The sequence below is a fragment of the Paroedura picta genome, chromosome 7, assembly GCF_049243985.1.
Source record: "Paroedura picta isolate Pp20150507F chromosome 7, Ppicta_v3.0, whole genome shotgun sequence".
NCBI classification, from domain to species: domain Eukaryota; kingdom Metazoa; phylum Chordata; class Lepidosauria; order Squamata; family Gekkonidae; genus Paroedura; species Paroedura picta.
The window spans coordinates 3,239,689-3,260,075 of NC_135375.1; the positions used below are offsets into that span (position 1 = coordinate 3,239,689).

At 49.4% G+C, this 20,387-nt stretch overlaps 1 protein-coding gene across 2 annotated transcripts in view; it reads left to right on the forward strand.

The window, feature by feature from the left end:
* The window catches only part of UBE2R2 (ubiquitin conjugating enzyme E2 R2), a 64,550-nt gene that overhangs the window by 13,152 nt on the left and 31,011 nt on the right, over positions 1-20,387 (forward strand). Inside the window, exon 1 of one of the 2 annotated variants that reach the window (XM_077346543.1) lies at positions 6,864-6,986. The exons of the other annotated variant lie outside the window; for it this stretch is intronic. Within the exon in view, the coding sequence (XP_077202658.1) occupies positions 6,879-6,986 (108 nt within the window). The 5' untranslated portion in view covers positions 6,864-6,878. Of the gene's footprint in view, positions 1-6,863; positions 6,987-20,387 lie in introns of those variants that run through there. 2 annotated transcript variants of the gene reach the window in all.

The following is a 20,387-nucleotide window of genomic DNA, read 5'->3' on the forward strand; positions in this document are numbered from 1 at the left end:
TCTGAGAGAACTGTGACTGGCCCAAGGTCACCCAGCTGGGTACATGTGAAGAAGTGGGGAATCAAACCTGGTTCTCCAGATTAGAGGCCGCTTCTCTTAAACACTATATCGGTGGTCCCCAACCACTGGGCCGTAGCCCGGTGCCGGACCGCGGAGGCCCTGGCACCGGGCTGCGGCTCCCCCCCCCCAGTAAGAAACTTCCCAGGCTGCAAGCTTGTGGCCCGGCAAGCTTCTTACGGGGGGGGGGAAGCACAGCCGCACATGTGCGCATGTACCATGTGCAGGCAAAAACAATGCATGCCTATAAAAGTTTGTGGACCACTACGTTATATCAAGCAGGCTTTCAAAGGCTCTTTATGGGAATTCACCTGGAGAAAAAATTCTTTACATTAATTGAAGGGAAACTTAGATGGCAGCTTGAAACAGTCTGGTGCAGGGGTAGTCAAACTGCGGCCCTCCAGAGGTCCATGGACTACAGTTCCCATGAGCCCCTGCCAGCGTTCGCTGGTCTTGTGTTTTGGAGCAGCGTGTTGCTTTGCCATGCTCCCAGTCTCTTTAGACCTAGTCAAAACTGGGGAGTGCTTGTTGCTTCCTCTGTCTTGCATCATTACTACTTCAGACTCCTCTGAAGTGAATTTGCAGGTGGCAATGGGGTAGCTTTTCTCGGCTTTTGTATGCGGTGCAGCAGGTTGATTTTCCTAAGTCTCATTTCAGCCTTTCCTTGGTCTCCAGTGAGACTGGAAGATTAATCATAGTTCCTGAAACGTTTAATAATTATCAAGTGATCTTTCATCTTACTTCAGGCATTCTCTGGTTCAGAGCCTTATGTAATAAACGCTTTTTACATCTCCATATTTTGCACTTCTCTACTTCCCTTGATCAAATGAGAAGGCATGAATCCCGGGGCTGTAGCAACCTCAGCCATCTGCAGCAGCAGCACTGAAGGACTTGTCATAGCTCTGTAATATGTTTGGGGTAGTATGTTTTGTGCACTTCACTGGCAGGGCCAAGTCAGATTAGCAGCTGCTCCCCTAATTCTTGCGTTCTGTGCTTTGTTGAGAGCTCTGAACAGTATCTAGGACCCACCGCAAGATGATACCAACCTTTCAGGCTCTCTTGTCTTGTGCCATGCTTGTTTAAGGGCGAGGTTTGGAAATTATAGTCTGCTTGTGATAGTCTGGGATTGTTTCCAGAAGAGCTGTTGTTTATTTGCAGCATGCCAGGAATGACGGACAGGTTAGTTTTAAAATGTTCATGGGCTGGCAGCTTTTATGGCTTGATGGGTCTTTGGAAATGACTTAATGGACCAGGAAGTTCAGTTTCAGCAACGACAAAGAATCTTTGGATGGTCTGGTAAATCATGGCAAATCATAAGAACATTTAAAGGGCCCTGTTGAATCAGACGAGTGGTCCTTCTAGTCCAGGCTCCTGTCTCACTCAGGGGCCAGCCAGTTTCTTTGGAGGGCCATGTTGCCTCCCAGTTCTGAGGTTCAGAGGATTCATGCCTCTCAACATAGAGTTTCCCCTCAGTCATGGTTTATTTTGTTTATTTAATTAATTTATTGAGCACCACTCCCGGCCCAAGCCGGCTCCTGGCAGTTTACAGTAAAACCCCAGTAAAATAACAATTATAAACCACCTGGCAGTGTAATCCCTCTTTCCTTCCTTCCTTCCTTCCTTCCTTCCTTCCTTCCTTCCTTCCTTCCTTCCTTCCTTCCTTCCTTCCTTCCTTCCTTCCTTCCTTCCTTCCTTCCTTCCTTCCTTCCTTCCTTCCTTCCTTCCTTCCTTCCTTCCTTCCAGCCTACCATTTGGGCTTGGGCAGAAAATGCCTGCACTCTCTGCTCAGCAAGTCTCTCAGCACTCTCTGCTCAGCAAGTGCTGGCAGGGGCTCATGGGAATTGTAGTCCATGAACATCTGGAGGCCCACAGGTTGACTACCTCTGGACTACAGAATGGAGGGGTATTGGGTGCTATTCTGGGATATCTGTTCTTCTCATCTGGACATGTGGCTTGCAGAGAGGCTGGAACAGAGTTGGAGAAAACACCACAGACCTTCTGACAGTGAAAGCTGAGCTTGATCAGGCCGGAATCCCATCTAGGCCAGCATCCTGTTACCAGCAGCAGCCCACCAGATGTTTTCAGGAGCCTTCTTTCCCAGCAGCTGGTATTTCAAAGTGTGCCTTCAGGGACCCATCACTTCTGCAACAGTGCAAATATCTGAGCCGTCTGCAAGGCTAGGAGGAGAGGGCCATTAATAGGGCAGTGTCTGACTGTTGGCATCAGCTGAAAATTATTGCACTGAACGGTGTGGAGTTTGCAACTCGCCCTCAGTTGGAGCTACAGGGAACGATGTAGAATAGCTGATGATGGGAGGCCGTCAAGCTGGTCTTGGTGGATCTTGTAGTTGGAGTGATGCAGCAGAAAAGGAGGAAGTGCCAGACTGGCATCTAAGAATGTCCTGTACAGAACTATGATGCAGCCTCATGTGGAAGACTGCGTACAGTTCAGGCCAACATATGTCAAGGGTGTCCAAACTGCGGCTCTCCAGATGTCCATGGACCACAATTCCCATGAGCCCCTTCGAACATACTGGTCACCCTTGCCGTATGTCAAGAAGGAGCTGGGAAAAGTACAGAGGAGAGTGACCAAGGTTATTCAGGGGTGGAAGGAAAGTCTGGGGCTTTTCCATGTATAAAAGAAATGGCTAAGGGAGAGACATGATAGTAGAGGTTTATAAAAACCAAGCTACTAGAACACCTCACATACAGGATCAACTATATTAAGTTTTTGCTAAAGCTAGAAACTTAAGGATGAGCAAGTGGGAAAGTGTATGATTATGTGAATGCAGAATTTTGATCACAACCTCTGACTTGAAGAGTGAGAGCAGGTATGGGGTAAAAATATAAAACTCACAAAAGACTAATATGCGAGGGCAGCCAGTGAAGCTAATGAGCAGTAGGTTCATGACAGACAAAAGGAAACCCTACTTGGCACAGAGTGTGATTGAATTGTGGCCATAGGGGAAAAACATCTTCAAAGGGGGAAGAAATAAGATTTATCCTCCATGGGTCTGTCTGTGGCTGAGAGGAACTTCCACATTCAGGGGCACTAAGCCTCTCCATCCCAGAGCCAGGTGGTCACGTCAACAGAAAGCCTTGGCCTCTGTGCCTTGTTGTTGGCCGTCCAGGGGAACTATTTGGTCATTGTGTGAGACTGGATGCTGGAATTGATGGACCGTTGCTTTGATCCAGCAGGGCCCTTCTGATGTTATTAATTTTCAAGGACGGTAGGAGGAAGTTGCTTTGACAATGGGGTCCAAAGAGCTTGTGGGGAGCATCAGCTGAAGAGAGCTGTGCTGTTTGTGAGAAGATTTTAGGTTGCTTTAGGATGCTTAGGGCTGATCCTGCGTTGAGCAGGGGGTTGGACTAGATGGCCTGTATGGCCCCTTCTAACTCTATGATTCTATGATTCTAAGATTTTGTTTTATGGTATATGGCAGGGTTATGCTGGAACTGGGTGGAGAGGCCTCGCCCTATCCGTGCTCCTCGTAGTGTTTTCAATTGGCATTTGCTGGGTGAGGATTCTGTCCTGTTCTGACACAGGGAATCTGGCCTGTTCTATTTTTTTTTTAATCTAATCTTTTGGAAGAAGTTCCTGATAGATAGAGCGGTTCCTCAGTGGAACAGGCTTCCTCAGGAGGTGGTGGGTTCTCCTTTGGAAGTTATCCATCTGACAGAGAGGCTGATTTTATGAACTTCGGCAGATGGTGAGTGGGTGGGCAGGAAGGGATGGGCCAGTGTTTAGTGGCCCTTCCTTGCATACCCAGGGAATTGCCGATGGCCACTGTGGGATGGTAGGTGAATTTCCTCCAGGCTAGGCTGGATTCTAGAGATTTTCGGTGGAGGGTTCACCTGGGCATGAAATCGGGGTCCCCGTGGGTAGGCAGGTAGTTGTGAGTTCCTGCATTGTGCAGGGGGTTGGTCTAGATGACCCTGGCGGTCCCTTCCAACCCTGTGATTCTAAGCCACGGATTGCTGGCACGTCCAGATGGTTGTGTGGCAGGCACCTTTAGGGAGGTTGAGACTGTTGCACTCCTCTTGAAGCATAGCATTAATATATAATAAAAGGAGGGGTTGCACTTCTAATTGTCTTTGGTGAGACGATGCCGGCAGGGTGAGCACCATATTAATTAGCACAGTCTTTGCAGACATTGCTTATTTCCTGGTTGGTCTTTACTCTGCAATAGATGTTTCAGTTTTTAAATATACAGAAAAGGGAGGGAGGCGATGCTAATGGGATGAGGCTGCTTCTGCTTAATAAGGGCACTGCGTGCTCAGAGAGAAAAATTGCAGGAGCAAATGGAAGAGAATGCGAGGCACTTCCACAGATGGGTTTCCAGGTCTTTGTTTACAGCAGTGCTCGGGGAACAATGAGGATGCTAGCGGGCTGTTCCGGGTCCTACAGAGACCCCAGTTAAAGGCGGCCAGGTGTACCAGCAGTGGGTGCAGACAACAGAAGAATTGTTGTTCTTTATACCCCTCTTTTCACCATGCGAAGGAGTCTCAAAGCGGCTTACAGTTGCCTTCCCTTCCTCTCCCCACAATAGGTGCCCTGTGAGGGAGGTGGGGCTGAGAGAGCTCTCAGACTTGCTCTGTAAAAACAGCACTACCAGGACTGTGATGAACCCAAGGTCACTGCATGTGGAGGAGCGGGGAATCAAACCCAGCTCGCCATCTTGGAAGCTGCAGCTCTTAATCGTTACACCAAGCTGGCTCTCCCAAGTTTTGGCTCTTTAGGCTTGCTTTAAAATCCTCCTTCGCTGTGACATTTGTCTCCCTCGTTGGTCAACTGATTCATTTTGTGGATGTAGAAATTTGCTTGAGGAAATGAAATCTTTCCAAATTGTAACATAAAAGCTCTTCTGGGTATTTTGTCTCACACACAGTGGCTAGTCGGTTCTTCTGCAGGGCCAGCCACAGGGCAGAGAGGCCGAGGCCTTCCCCTGAGAAGACCCTCAGAAGAGCCCTGCTGGGTCAGACCAGGGAGGGTCCCTCCAGTCCAGCCTCCCGTCTCCCCCAGGGGCCAGCCAGTTCCTCTGCAGGGCCAGCCACAGGGCAGGGAGGCCGAGGCCTTCCCCTGAGAAGACCCTCAGAAGAGCCCTGCTGGGTCAGGCCAGGGAGGGTCCCTCCAGTCCAGCCTCCCATCTCATCCAGGGGCCAGCCAGTTCCCCTGGAGGGCCAACAACAGGGCAGGGAGGCTGTGACTTTTTGCTGATGTGACTTCCTGACACTGGAATTCAGTACCTCTGAATGCGTAAAATTCCCTCAGTCACCATGGCTAGTAGGGAGGCAGTTAGTTATCGTGGGAGAAGGAAGAGCTGAAGCTATCCCTGGGCAAAAAGACTTATGAGATGCTCGTGTAGAAGGCAGGATGCAAGCAGTCTGTAGCCCGAATGATGACAAATTGTCAGGCTTTCTTTTTTTAAAGATTTTGCAGCAAAAACATTACAGACCTGGCTGTCTTTGAGCAGCTCTGGTCACATGGCAAGATGCCCCCCTCTTTCCCCGACCACAGTATGGCCCTTCTCTGCAGTTGAGCGTCTTTAAACCCCTGTTTATAGCTGGAAGTCTAGTCTTTCTCAGGTGGGCGAGGGGATGTGTTGTTTCCAGCGTGAAGCTCACCTGCCGTGAGGCTGGCAGCACTTCCGTTGCTTGTAGCAACCACAGACCTGGCGTGCAAGGAGTTCTTGGCAGCAAAGGAAGCATTCCTGTTCCAAAGCGATGACGTTGCCCTGTCACGTTGGAGTTGCGGCTGAATGTATCCTGGGATTCTGGGTCTGCAGTGGTCTTTTACTGAAATTCAGACACTCGTTCATGGGAAGAGATGGGGACATTATTGTGGATTGTTTAAGAACAGAAGAAGAGCCTTTTTGGATCAGACCGGTGGCCCATCCAGCCCTGCATCTGATCTCACTCAGGGGCCAGCCATTTATTCTGGAGGCTGGACGACTGGGCATTAGAGACAAAGGGCTTCCAGTGATGAGAACCTATGCCCTGTTGCATCAGACCAGTGGACCATCTAGTCCAGGGGTAGTCAAACTGCGGCCCTCCATGTGTCCATGGACTACAATTCCCATGAGCCCCTGCCAGCATTCGCTGGCAGGGGCTCATGGGAATTGTAGTCCATGGACACATGGAGGGCCGCAGTTTGACTACCTCTGATCTAGTCTAACGTCCCATCTCACATAGTGGCGGACCAGTTCCTCTAGAAGTCCAGTAACAGGGATAGAGGCCAATGTCTTCCCTTGATGTTTCCTCCTGTCTCTGGGATTCAGAAATCTGCCTCTGAAATTGAGATTCCCTTTAGATACCATAGCCAGTAGCCACAGGTAGACTTCCCTCCTTCATGAATCTGCATCTCGTAAGGTGGGCCATCCAAATGAACCGAATTCATGAACCTTGCAGAATTCTTTGTTGGAGTTTTTTTTTTTCTTCCTGTGTGGATAACTTGAAAATGTGGTGGGCCCTTGTGTCAGGAAGATCGATTCCTTGTGTAAAACCCTCAGGGTGTAATGGATCTGCCACTGAGTTGGAGAAGGTTCCCCTGCAGGGTTCTCGTTGGTGATCCCTTTATGCAGAGGGAGTGTCAAATGAATTGCTGAGCCCGGGTTGTCATGGTGGAGGCTACAGCATAGGGAAGGAAGAGAATAAACATCTGAGGTGCAGGGCAACTCAAATGTCACCCTTGGATCAGACCTCTTTAAAGGTTTTTTTTTTAAAGGTGCGGCCAAGCAGCTGGCTCTTCTGGCAGTGTTTCCTTACCACTGACCTGTAATCCAGACCGTGAGACTATACGGTGCTTTAAGGTGGGACCTCAAAATGCCCTGCCACCCTGCAGAACCAGGCAAAGCAAATGGCAGACCATCTATCTCTCCGCTCTTCAGTATAATCGGTATCCGCTTCACTCCCTTCACTGTCACTTGTTGGGTAAGCAAGTTATAAAAAAACTCAAGTGTTTGGACTAAATGGTATTTAACATATTTAGATCCTGTTACTCATTTCTCTTGGACTGAGGGTCAGCAAAAGACCTGACCAGAGGCATGACTACAGAGGGACTCTGACCTGACTCAAAGGCCCACATTTTGCCGACTCATCAATGCCTCATTGCAGGATCTTCTGCCTTAATTGTTTGCAGATTCCGTTGACCCAAGCAGCAGTGATCATTGAATCATAGAGTTGGAAGGGGACATACAGGCCACTTGAGTGGAGGTCTTTCACAGCTCCTGCTACCCAGGCCTCTTCAAAATTGAGATGCTAGAAACTGCGGCCTTCTGAGTGCTTTGACACTGACCCACAACTTCTTCAGAAGGGGTATCTCTACTTAGCTCCCCAGAGTCCAGCAGCACCTTTAAGACCAACAAAGATTTATTCAAGGCGTGAGCTTTCGAGTGCAAGCACTCTTCTTCAGAATATGAACTTCCATCATGGCAGTGGGAATATAAAGCAAACGTTAATTCTGATAAATTAGTAAACTGTGTCACAACATCCAGATATAGCTATATGATAATTCTTTGCTTCAACAGCCAGTCAGTCCCCTCGTATTCAGTTGTAGTTCACAAAAAACATAGGAGATATAAAACTCTATGTTAGTGATTAACAGCTTTCATTTTACCATTTGTTGCTGGCCCCATCCACTCAAGTATGAAACATTCCTGCAAGCTAAAAGCTGTGCTAACAACTATCTCATTCTGAGACTAACATAGACAGGTTTATTTCTCCTATGTTTTTGAGAACTACAACAGAATTCGAGGGGACTGGCTGTTTTAGCAAAGAATGGAGACCCTAATAAAGTTTGCTGTGGTCACAGTGCATCTACTTTCATTCAGATCCCAGATCTTGCAGTCCTGGCTACGATGTCTGTCAGTTTTATTGTTTACATTCTATAGCCTACCCTTCCCACAGGGACTTAAGGTGGATTACATAGAGCAAGTTGGTACAGTCAACAAAATAGAAAATTCGAAAACCAGTGCAGGAGAGAGTATTCAAAGTCTGAAGCCACCAGAAAGAAACTGAAGTATAGAATAGGTTTTAACTGAATGCAGTAAGCAGGGCAGAAATTACATAATAGAATCCTTCTCACAACCAGTGGTACAGGCTGCAAATCCCAATAATTTGGGATTTATGTATTGTTCTCTGTTGTAATGTAAATCGCCCTGAGCCTCCGGGGAGGGCGGTATAGAAGTATGATAAATAAAATAAATAAATAAATTTATCCAAGTATATTGTGGGACCATTTTGGACATTGCAACCTGTGGAGAAGAGTCTTCTTGAATAGTTTGATTCTGCACTGTTGGTGGAAGGCCAGGAGAATGGAGCGTTCCTGACCCCCTTGGGCAGGCCATTCGGCAAGGCAGGCAGCCTACTATAAAAAAGAGCCTGTAAAAATGTAGCTTTCTAAGAACTAACTTAACCTTGCAAGTGATCCTCAAAGCACTTTTCCTCTTGGTGTTCGTTTCTTTTCTCTGCCTTTGTACCATCTCGTTCTGCGAGCATGGCTCATTGTTGTCCTGGATAGCTCAGAGTAGGATGTACAGTGTCTATCCTTAACCTTCGGATAAGATAGTTACCGGCAATTACCTTGCAAGAATGCTTCACACTGGCATGGGAACAGATGGGGCAAGCAACATATGGGGATGTGATAACCTTTGCTCACTTCCACAGACAGTTTTATTTTTCCCATATTTGTGTGAACAACAACTGAATGTCAAGGGGATTGATTGGCTGTTTTGGCAAAGAATTATCATTGGCTGTATTTGGATGTGTGACACAGTGTACTAATGTAACAGAATTAATTTTTGCTATATATTCACACGGTCATGTAAGGAGTTCTTAGTCTGACGAAGAGTGCTTGCACTCAAAAGCTCATGCCCTGAATAAATCTTTGTTGGTCTCAAAGGTGCTACTGGACTCTGATTCTATTATCCCTGCACACGTTCTTGTGTAGTGTCTTTGACCATTTCTCGACTGAAAAGAGCATCATGGCTGAGTGTAAATTGGACTTGGATGCTTCCATTGTAAAACTCTTTTTTTCTGCTGCAGGTGCATAGAATTGGCTGGGATAAGGGAAGGGAGAATGAACACGCAGAGAAAGGAAGTACTGGAGGGTCATTTTTCAGGGATAATAGATCCATGGCCTCTGGTGTTAGTGATGAATCTGAGGCTTGAATTAATGAAGCCTGGGACTGTTGAATCACTTCACTCTGATGTTGGAGAAGGAGAGCTAATAAAATCACCACTTGTTGAATCGCTCAGTGGTGACCGCACTGGAATGCTCTGAAATTATCTGCAAGTCACCTGGGTTCAGGTACTTAAGCATTTTTATCCTGCTCTCTCTTTCACTGGGGCTCAAACTCTGTGGTGTGTGTGTGCACGCATGCTGTAAAGTCCCTTCTGACACCTGGTGACTCTATGAATTAAGGTTGGGGGAGCTTGGTCTGTTTAGCCTGGAGAGAAGGCAACTAAGCAGTGATATGGTCACCATCTTCAAATACTTGAAGGGCTGTCATAGAGATGATGGAGCAGAGGTGTTTTCTGTTGCCCTGGAAGGTTGGACCAGAACCAATGGGTTGAAATTAATTCAAAGGAATTTTTGGCTAAACATCCGGAAGAAGTTCCTGACAGTCAGAGTGGTTCCTCAGTGGAACAGGCTTCCTCAGGAGATGGTGGGTTCTCCTTCTTTGGAAGTGTTTAAGTAGAGGCTGGAGAGCCATCTGACAGAAGTGCAGATCTTATGAACTGAGGCAGAGTGTGAGTGGGTGGGCTGTAAGGGATGTGCCAGCGTTTGTCTCTTGTGGCCCTTCCCTGCATTCCCACAGAATTGCTGATCGCCCCTGTGGGATGGTAGGTGGATTTCTTCCACGCCAGGCTGGATTCTGGTGATTTTTTGGGGGGGCGGGGGGGGAGAATCATTTGGGCATGAATTTGGGTTCACTGCTTGTCTATATTGGGGTATGTCTGCTCGAAATTTAACAACAGTAGAAAAGAGCTAAATTCTTGGCCGAGAGACTAACATCTGGACAGGATGGTGCTCCCAGGCCAGCAGGAGGTATGCCTGACCTCGACCATGGCCACGGCCATCTTGGTCCTCGCCCCTACCTGTGGACTAGCTCCCGGATAGCTCAGGGTCCTCACAGTTCCGCAGGGCCTGTATAATGGAGGCCAGGATGGGGAAGATCACTGGCAGTCTTCAAGCAAAGGTTGGATGCACACTTTTCTTGGATGCTTTAGGATGCTTAGGGCTGATCCTGCGTTGAGCAGGGGGTTGGACTAGATGGCCTCTATGGACCCTTCCAACTCTATGATTCTATGATTCTATGGGGGTCCCTTCTATCCATCTAATTATTATTCAGACATTTGCCCTGAGATGGGAGAACGGGAAGGGGTCTGGGGAACTGGGTGGGAGGACTTTACAGGGGATTAGTCTGAGATTAAATGCGATTGTTTTATCATTTTGCTACGTTTTATTGATAACTTGTTGATCTGAGAGCAGCAGTTAACAAATTTAATAAATAAACAATGCAGCTATGCATCTTGATTTAACACAAGTCTACCCTCAGAAAGGAGGCACGAGGGAGAAATCAGACCCTCTTTTGCCTCAATGAGTGCTTCATATGATTCCCAATACTGCAACTAGACAATTAGGAAGGAGTATCAGTAAGGGAATGTCAAAGGAGACATGTCTTTACCTGCTGGTGGAAAGTAATGACAGAGGGAAACAAATTTTCTCAGGGAAGGAATTTATTTATTCAGAAAGAAAAAATTATGCCATGTTCCAGGAACCTGCCCAAGACAGCTTACAAAGTGAAAATTATTATATTTAAAATATATTAATTAAAATCCAGCCATAGAAGCCCAGCCCCGCGTAAAATAACAGCTTTTCCATAGTCTGGGCCGCAACCAAAAAGGCCTCTAATGTCCAAAAGGCCACCCAAAGCTGTACTCTCAAAGAGGACTGTCATGACTGGGGTGGGCTTGTAATGGGAATGGGCAGCCCTCCAACCTGTTTTGGCCCCATTGTTGAGAAGGCAAGTCTTGCTGGAAAAGACAATAATGCTAGGAAAGGTTGAAGGCAGCAGGAAAAGAAGAGGACCCAACGTGAGGGGAAGTCTACCAGTGGCTGCTAGCCCCGGTGACTAAAGGGAACCTCCATGTTCAGCAGCAGTCACCTCCAAAGACCAGTTCCAAGAGGCAACATCAGGGGAAAGCCTCGGCCTCTGTGCCCTGCTGTTGGCCCTCCAGAGGAACTGTGAAAGACAAGATGCGGGGCTAGATGGGCCACTGGTCTGATCCAGCAGGGCTTTTCCGATGTTCTTAAGGAGGATAAATACTTGTGCCGAATGTTGGCTATACGGAGGCTTCAGTGGAAGCTTTGGCATTCAGTTTCAGACTTTTGCAGGGGTGACGCTGCTAACCTAATTGACGTTTTCATGCAAGGTGAAATCCTCTGTAGAATGTAAGCTCCCCTCCCCAAACATCCCAGTCTCTGGAAACATTCATAAACACTCACATGCATTCATTTCTGTGCTAGTCAGGGATTTCCTGGGCTATTCCACCGCAGCTGTTAAGCCATAATTGGTTGTGAAAGCGTTCCCTATTTGTTGGGCAGCTCTCCAGGCCTCCTGGTCTGTGTATCGGAGTGAGAGTTTGGCCTGAATTACGTGTAGCTGGACCCTTCATCCCTCAGCTCTTGAAAGCGCATCATTTCTGTAACGTTTCTAAGCAGGCCGTGCCCAATTGGGTGTCACTTTAAGAAGGGTGCTAAACCTTAATCACCCCTTTTCCCAGGGCAGTTTGGCTCTTTGGAGAGATCAGGCCGCCAAAAAGCTCTGCGAGGTCATTTCCCAAACATGTGATGACTCTGCTTTTTTCCATATTAGGAAATTAAGGGCTGCTGGAGGCCTGGAGCCTTTTCGGTTTTTGTCAGGGGTTGCTCTGGGCTCTTCCTTCCTTGGCAAGCTTCTTCCAGAGATGTTCTCCCAGATCAGGCTGTACTAGTGGGGTTTCCGTGTCAGGAGCTAAAGGGAAAGCTAAATTTCTATTCTCCAGCAGTCCCGTGCCGTTCCAACTTTCAGGGCTTTAGGGGTACGCCTACAGGATCTGCATTTCTGGAGAGAAATGTGGAGTCAATCTGGTGGGGCCATTCCTTTAACAGGCCCCTGGGTTCCAGCTCACCCATACTGTGTGACAGTGCAGTGAATACTCAGGTTGTCTGACTCTGCACCGTCCTGACTGAGTGTTTGGCCTGATAGCCTCTCTGTGGTTGGGATGAGGTAGACTCAGTTGCTTCTCTGGCCAAACGGGTATCTGTTTGTCTCCAGGTGGCAGAACATCGACCAGGGCATTGCCAAAGTTGTCAGTGCAGTAGTCCTCCTGACAGGCAGAGGGGGCTGTGGCTCAGTGGTGGAGCATCTTCGCGGCATGCAGAAGGTCCCGGGTTTTGTCTTCAGCATCTCCAGTTGAAAGGAACCAGTGAGGTGAAAGAGCCACTGCCAGCCTGAGTACACAATACTGACTTTGATGGACCACTAGTGGGAGGAGCTGTGGCCCAGTGACTGAGCACCTGCGTGGCATGCAGAAGGCCCTGGGTTGATCCCCAGCATCTCCACTTTAAAGGGAAGCCCCTGGGGGGGGGGAACCTTCCCCTTCCCCCTTGGGCCAGGAAGCCCTGCAGCCGCCTTGCTGTGAGGCGCCTGGAGCCCTTCCTAGCCTTCCCCCCCCCTTCTAGCACCTGTCGTATCAGTTACAACGGGCTTTATCTTAACACCGCCCGTGGCGCCACGGGCGCCACGGACTAAATAAAGCTGTAAGGCGTTCTGAGGCGGGATGTGTCCGGGATGAGGAAGGGTCCGGATTGGACCCTTCCTCCGGACAGACAATCGGAGGGACCAATCGGCAGGCGCGAAGCGCCTGCCGATTGGTCCCTCCGATTCCCAGCCCCGAGCAATTGCGAGCCGCGCACAGCGCGGCTCGCAGTTGCTTCTTTGCCGCCGCCCTGACTCCCCGAGAGGCCAGCCCGCATGGCCCCAACAGAAACCTCCGGGTAAACACCAACATAAAAAGAAAAATAAACAGACGAAAAGCGCCATTCCTTAGCGCGCCTCGCATTAAGCCGCCGGCCTGGGGGCTCCCAGCCCACATGGCCGCTAAGGAGACCTCCGGGGAAACACCAACATAAAAAAAAAAAAAAGGCCGGCCGCTAGGGAGCCCCCAGCCTGACGCCCCGAGAGGCCAGCCCGCATGGCCCCAACAGAAACCTCCGGGTAAACACCAACATTAAAAAAAAAAAAAAACAGACGAAAAGCCCCATTCCTTAGCGCGCCTCGCATTAAGCCGCCGGCCTGGGGGCTCCCAGCCCACATGGCCGCTAAGGAAACTTCCGAGGAGAGACAGACATACAAAAAAAAAAAAAACCAAACGCACCATTCCCTGACGCGCCTCGCATTAAGCCGCCGGCCTGGGAGCTCCCAGCCCGCAGGGCTGCTAAGGAAACCTCCGGGGAGACACCGACTTAAAAAAAAAAAAAAACGGCCGAAAAGCCCCATTCCTTAGCGCGCCTCGCATTAAGCAGCCGGCCTGGGGGCTCCCAGACCGCATGGCCGCAATGGAAACCTCCGGGGAGACACCGACATAAAAAAAAAAACACCCGAAAAGCAACATTACCTGGCTCGCCGTCTATAGCAGTGGTCCCCAACCTGCGGCCCGCGAAGGCCATGCCACCGGGCCGCAGCTCCCTCTCCCCGCCCCCCCCCCGCAGTAAAAAACTTCCCAGGCCGCAAGCTTGCAGCCCGGGAAGCTACTTACTGCGGCAGGGCGGGGAGAGGGAATCAGGGCCGGGCTGCGCCCGCGCGGCCCGATCCGCGGGCGCGGCTCGCGGGCGTGGCTCGCGGGCGCGGCCCGACCCGCGGGCGTGGCTCGCGGGCGCGGCCCGACCCGCGGGCGTGGCTCGCGGGTGCGGCCCGACCCGCGGGCGTGGCTCGCGGGCGCGGTCCGACCCACGGGCGTGGCTTCCGGGCGCGGCCCGATCCGCGGGCGTGTCTTCCGGGCGCGGCCCGATCCGCGGGCGTGGCTTCCGGGCGCGGCCCGATCTGCGGGTGTGGCTTTCGGGCGCGGCCCGATCCGCGGGCGTGGCTTCCGGGCGCGGCCCGATCCGAGCCGGGTGCGGCTCGATGCGCGGGCGCGGCCACCACCAACAACGGGCTGCCCTGAGCGGATCCAGACTCCAGTAACCAGCTCTCTCCTGCCCTCCAGCCCGGCTGCCTCCGCTTCCTGCCTTGCACACGCACTCCGGTAAGCCACGGGCCGGGGGGCGGGCCAGGATTACTCGCTGCCGCCTCCCCAGATGGCCAACACCTGGCCTCGGTGCTCTGGCCCCGCTGGCACCTCTACCTCCACAGCCTCCCTAGAGCCCGCTGTATTTGGATTACAGCGGGCTTATTTTCTAGTTTCAAGTATAAAGTAAATAAAATCAAACTAGGAATAAATATGCCAATTGGTACAATTTTATATGTTGAGTTATAAATCATGCATTTTATGTTAAAACAGAAGAACAGGCTTACATTTGATAGGAACGCAAATATTTCATTTTTTCCCCCAAGGCCCCCCCCCCCCCCAAAAAAAAACACATTTCCATGCTTTCAAAACGAAACAAAGAAACCAAGGAAGGAGGAAAACTTGCTTTTCCCGTACCTTTAATATCTTAGGACATCTTACATCTCTAGATGTAATCCTTCTTTAGGGGGGAGGGAATGGTTTATATAGTCTACGTCCAGAACGAAGGAAGGGACTTGACCAGGGATTCTGGATTCTCACATTTGTTGTTCCCACATTCAACATGCAAATGCTCTCTTAGATCTTGGATCTGTTTTAATTGATTTACATTCTGGTTTATAGTGTTTGTTGATTTTTGTCTTCAGTTCCTTTGATCTTTTGGGAAAGTGTTCTAAAACTGTTTTAAATAGGCTATGCCTCTGATTGATTTAATATTAGATACATGATGTTATTAATTGTCTTAATGTTGCTACTAGCAAAATGCAAAGTGGATTCTCCCGATCTTGGTGTGGAAATATTCTAGTCGGTGTTTGGTGACTTGCAACTCTTAAGCGATGGGGGGGAAAAATGATTCCTGCTTAGTCTCGTAGTGCTGAGTTTCCCTTGGCAACTGGCACACTGCAGCAGCTGGTAACACGAGGGCTGTATGGGACGCATAGATGCTGCCACAAGTGCGTAACCTCCTTTCTAGAATCATTGTTTGTGGCCTGAGCATCATGACCCCCTGTCTCGGTGCTATGGGAATGCATTGTTCTCCTTTTGAGGATGGAGGACATCTTGACGGGATTTCCCACCAATCTGGGGGGCAGGAACAAATTTCTTTCTGCTTCTTGTCTCTTTCCGTGGGATAACCCCCTAAGACAGTTTTTCTCCTGCCTCAAAAGGGAGCCCAAGTTCTCCTAGGTTGCTGTAAGATCCTGATCTTTTCCTTGCAGCTTTCTTTGCCTATAATTTAATCGTATTCTTCTTTCTTCCTTGTTTCTACATTCACAAAAAACAAACAAACACCTCCCTTCTCCTTTCTGTTCATTTAGAGCAGGCTTAGGTAGGCAGGAGGAGAATGATGCTGCTTCCTCAAGGCAGCTCAGCTGCAGACCTCAGTAGTCTCTTCCGCACACTTTTCAGCCGCCTCCCCCCTCTTCATCTCAGAGCCACGCAAGGAAGCTTTCTGTCCGAGGGTTTCCACTCCCCCCATGTTAGGGGAGTGCAAGGATTCATCGGTTCCAGAGAGCATGTTCCCTTCTGGGGCTGTGGCAGGTGGCATGGAAGAGCAAGGCAGTTCTGCAAGCACCACGAGGCTGAGGGCAGGAAACGCCACGCATGAACGGGAACTGCCGTTTTGCTCACTCTCCGCTACGGGCCAGCTTTGACAAGTGGCTCACGTGGCAGAAGGGGAAATAGTAACAATCATTCCCATCCTCCCCTAGCTCTTGTGGAGGGTCAGTCTACTGGGTGCAGAGGTGATTCTAATGGCTCCACCATGGTTGCAAAGACCCTGGTTTTCAGTCATTCTTCAACTATTCCCCCAACACCGCAGACCCTCCTGGTTATCTGCAGACATGTTCAGACAGGGACAAATTTGGCATCCTCACCCAAATGATTCAGGAGGACAGAGAGGACATTGTTAATTATGGGGCATAGTAAAGCCATTGTAGATACCATCCCGGAATCTAGGCGGGCATCTAGTAAGAGATAATTGCATCTGGAAGGCCTTCATCCATTGGTGTAGGAGGAAGGATAAGCCAGCACCATCACCTATGGTACATACCATATTAAATATCCTTCAAGAGGGTCGCTCCAAAGGTCTTCATGCGACAACTCTGTTCAGACAAGTAGTGGCTCTTGTCGCAGTAGACCCCCAGGTGGGTGGGGTGCCAACCTCCAGACACCTTCACATCACCGAGTTTCCGTGGGGAGTGGAGATCCACCTTAGGCTCATAGATTTCCCTCCTGGAGATTACGTGTTGTTCTCTCCGCCGTCAGTCACCCTCCATTTGAACTGATTCAAGAGATAGCACTAAAATTCTTACATATTAAAAATATTTTCAGTTGTGATTGCATCTGCAAGGAGAATGTCTGAACTAGAGGCACTCTCAATTAAGTTGGAATTATGTACTTTTCATCAGGACAAGGTGGTCTTAAGAACAGAGCTGTACTTTCAGACAAAGGTCAATCTGCATTTTCATGTCTCCTAGGAGATTAATTTGTCTTTCTCTGTTCCAACCGGAAGCATCCTAAAGAAAAAGAGTGGCATACATTAGACGTTAAAAAGTAAAGGTAAAGGTATCCCCTGTGCAAGCACCGAGTCATGTCTGACCCTTGGGGTGACGCCCTCTAGCGTTTTCATGGCAGACTCAATACGGGGTGGTTTGCCAGTGCCTTCCCCAGTCATTACCGTTTACCCCCCAGCAAGCTGGGTACTCATTTTACCGACCTCGGAAGGATGGAAGGCTGAGTCAACCTTGAGCCGACTGCTGGGATTGAACTCCCAGCCTTATGGGCAAAGCTTTCAGACGGCTGCCTTACCACTCTGCGCCACAAGAGGCTCATTACATTAGACGTTAGGAGAGCCCTAAAGACATATATCATCAGAACAGACAAAGTCAGAATAGCCGGTTCTATGTTTATCTTTGTGTCTCCCCCAATATGGGTAATGACTGTCTAAAACTGCCTCTAGCAGAGGTCTATGCACCTAGAATCATAGAATCATAGAGTTGGAAGGGACCTCCAGAGTCATCTAGTCCAACCTTCTGTACAATGCGTTGAGCAAGGGGTTGGATTAGATGGCCTGTATGGCCCCTTCCAACTCTATGATTCTATGATTCTACAATATAGGAATTCACAACTACCTTTCTACCCACAGTGACCCCAATTTTCATGCCCAAATGATCCCCCCCACGCATACCAAAAATCTCCAGAATCCAGCCTGGCCTGGAGGAAATTCACTTACCATCACACAGTGGCAATCAGCAATTCCCTGGGAATGCAAGGAAGGGCCACAAGAGACAAGCACTGGCCCATCCCTTCCACCCACTCATAATCTGCCTCAGTTCATAAAATCAGCATTTCTGTCAGCCTCTGCTGAAAAACGTCCAAAGAAGGAGAACTCACCACCTCCCAAGGAAGCCTGTTCCACTGAAGAGCTGCTCTAGCTATCAGGAACTTTTTCTGAATATTTAGCTGAATTTTTTTAAAATTAATTTCAACTCATAGGTTCTGGTCGGACCCTCTGGGGCAACAGAAATCAACTCCGCTCCATCTTCTATATGAAAGCCCTTCAAGTATTTGAAGATGGTTATCATATCACCTCTTAATTTGAAGATGGTTATCATATCACCTGCTCAATAGAAGACTACAAGATGCAGAAACAAGTGTTTCTGACTGGGATCACAGCCCATTCCATAAGATCAGCCTGTACTAATACAGCCCTTGCCAAACGGGCTTCAGAGAACAAATATGCAAGGTGGCCACCTGGTACTAAGGTATTTCTACCTTTGTTAAAGCACTACAGATTAAATGAGTACAGCTCTGCGCAGGCAGCCTTTGGTAGTTGGTCTCTGGAACTTGGCTAGTAGAAGCAAGAAGTCAAATTTTGTTTCTAAAACTGCACCCTTGCACAACTTACAGTGCAAATTCTGCATATGACACAACACAGCACGGTTAAGACCAGGCAGATATTCTCATAGCCTGTCAATTTTACTGGCTTCAAAGAATCCGCGTCCTTTGAGGGTATTGGGAGCCATTCAGGGTAGGGCCCTCCATAGTAAGTTGATACAACCAGGTGGAAAATTGGCTCTCCAACGAGAATAGAGGCATGCATGGGCATATAAAACTCAGAAAAGTCCTGCTAGATGAGACCAGTGGTTCGTTGTAGTCCAACATCCACACCAGGGGTAGTCAAACTGCGGCCCTCCAGATGTCCATGGACTACAATTCCCATGAGCCCCCTGCCAGCATTTGCTGGCAGGGGGCTCCTGCGAATTGTAGTCCATGGACATCTGGAGGGCCGCAGTTTGACTACCCCTGATCCACACTGTGGCCTACCAGTTCCTTTGGATGGCCAAGAACAGGACATAGAAGCCAAGGCCTTCTCCTGATAAGAACACAGTGGCCAGCCAGTTCCTCTGGTTGGAAAACAACAGGGCATTGAGGCCAAGGGGTTCCCCTGATTTTTCCTCCTGGCTCTGGGATTCAGAGGTTTAGTGCCTCTGAATTTGGAGGTTGCCTTCCATCATCTTGGCTGGTATCCATTGATAGAGTCATGGAGGATAAGTCTATTTATTCCCCTTCTAAAGCTGGCTGTTCCTGTGGCCATCACCACATCCTTTGGCAACAAATTCCACATTTTCATCCCCTTCTGTGTAAAGTAGTGTGTTTTTATGTGTGCTTATGTGAGCATACAGCATTGTTAGGCGCACTCTTCCAGGTTTCCCCAGCGCAGTATTTGGCATTTTCATACAACTGTAGCTACGCTAAAAGCAGAGCACCAAAGTATTTTCCCGATACCACGTTGCTGTCTCTTATCACATGCCAGAAATTGGCTATGCCTCTCCCTGACTGACAGAGCAGAAATTATTTTTTTAGTGGCATGTCCTTATTTCACACCAGTCCCTGTTTGCCGATCTGCATGGAGGCTGTGCGGTAGCCCCGGCAAAAGAAGCTTCCGAGTCTGCCCTAAATTAACTCTTGGTGTGAGGAGAAGCCGTAGCTCTTGGGGTGGAATTGGGAAGGCCTGAGTCTTGGTGTTCGCTCGTTGACCAAGCAACGGCGTCCGGTTTCCTGGGATACCGGGAACAGGGTCGTTTAGCGCTCGCCTATTGTGGAATATTCCAAACCAGTCTTGCTGACAGAACGCATTTGATTCAAACCCATGCCTAATCCTCCGCGTAGCCCTCTGCAGTCCTCCCTCTTCTAAAAATGTCTGGCGCAAAGGGTTGAGATTAGCTAGCCGAACAAAAATTTGGAGAGCCTGAATCCTCCAAGTCAGTGGTCCCCAACCTGCGGGCCGCGGCCTGGTGCCGGGCTGCGAAGGCCATGGCGCCAGGCCGCGGCTCCCTCTCCCCGCCCCCCCCCCCCCCCCGCAGTAAAAAACTTCCCAGGCCGCAAGCTTGCAGCCCGGGAAGCTTCTTACTGCAGGAGGGCGGGGAGAGGGAATCAGGGCCGTGCCGCGCATGCACACATGCGCCGTGCACGACCGAAATCGCGCATGTGTGGCACTTTTGCACGATGCGCGGGCAGGGCAGTTGCCCTGCCAGTCCCCAGCCTCAGAAAGGTTGGGGACCACTGCTCCAAGTAACTTCAAGAGCTGTAGTGGAATGCCCCTGTGCACTCTAGAGAGAAAGGTGCATGAATGAACTGAGTGGAGTTGGCCCAATGCGTTGCATAAGGCTTTGTGCACTGCTGTTTGTATGGATGGATTGCTGCAAGAATGTGGGTGGGGCTGCTTGTGCATCAGGGTGCTAGAGGAGAAATGGGTCTTGCTTCCGTGACCTGACCTCTGAACTGCAAAGGGCAGGTGCAGGAGGAATGTGGACCCCTGATCCCCTTAAGGAGCTTGGGCTGGGCTGGTGTGCAACCTCTCCTCTCCCCCCAGCTCTTCCTCTCTTGAGATTGCCTACATAAGACCTTTAACTGGCAGTATACAAAAGAAAACCAATTAACATTGACAGTACTACATAAAACAGATAAAATTCCAGTTGTACTCTTTAGGTTATGATGGTAAAGGAAGCCACGGCCTTCAAGTTGCCTGGAGAGGATGTTAGGGAAGGTATTAATTCATAG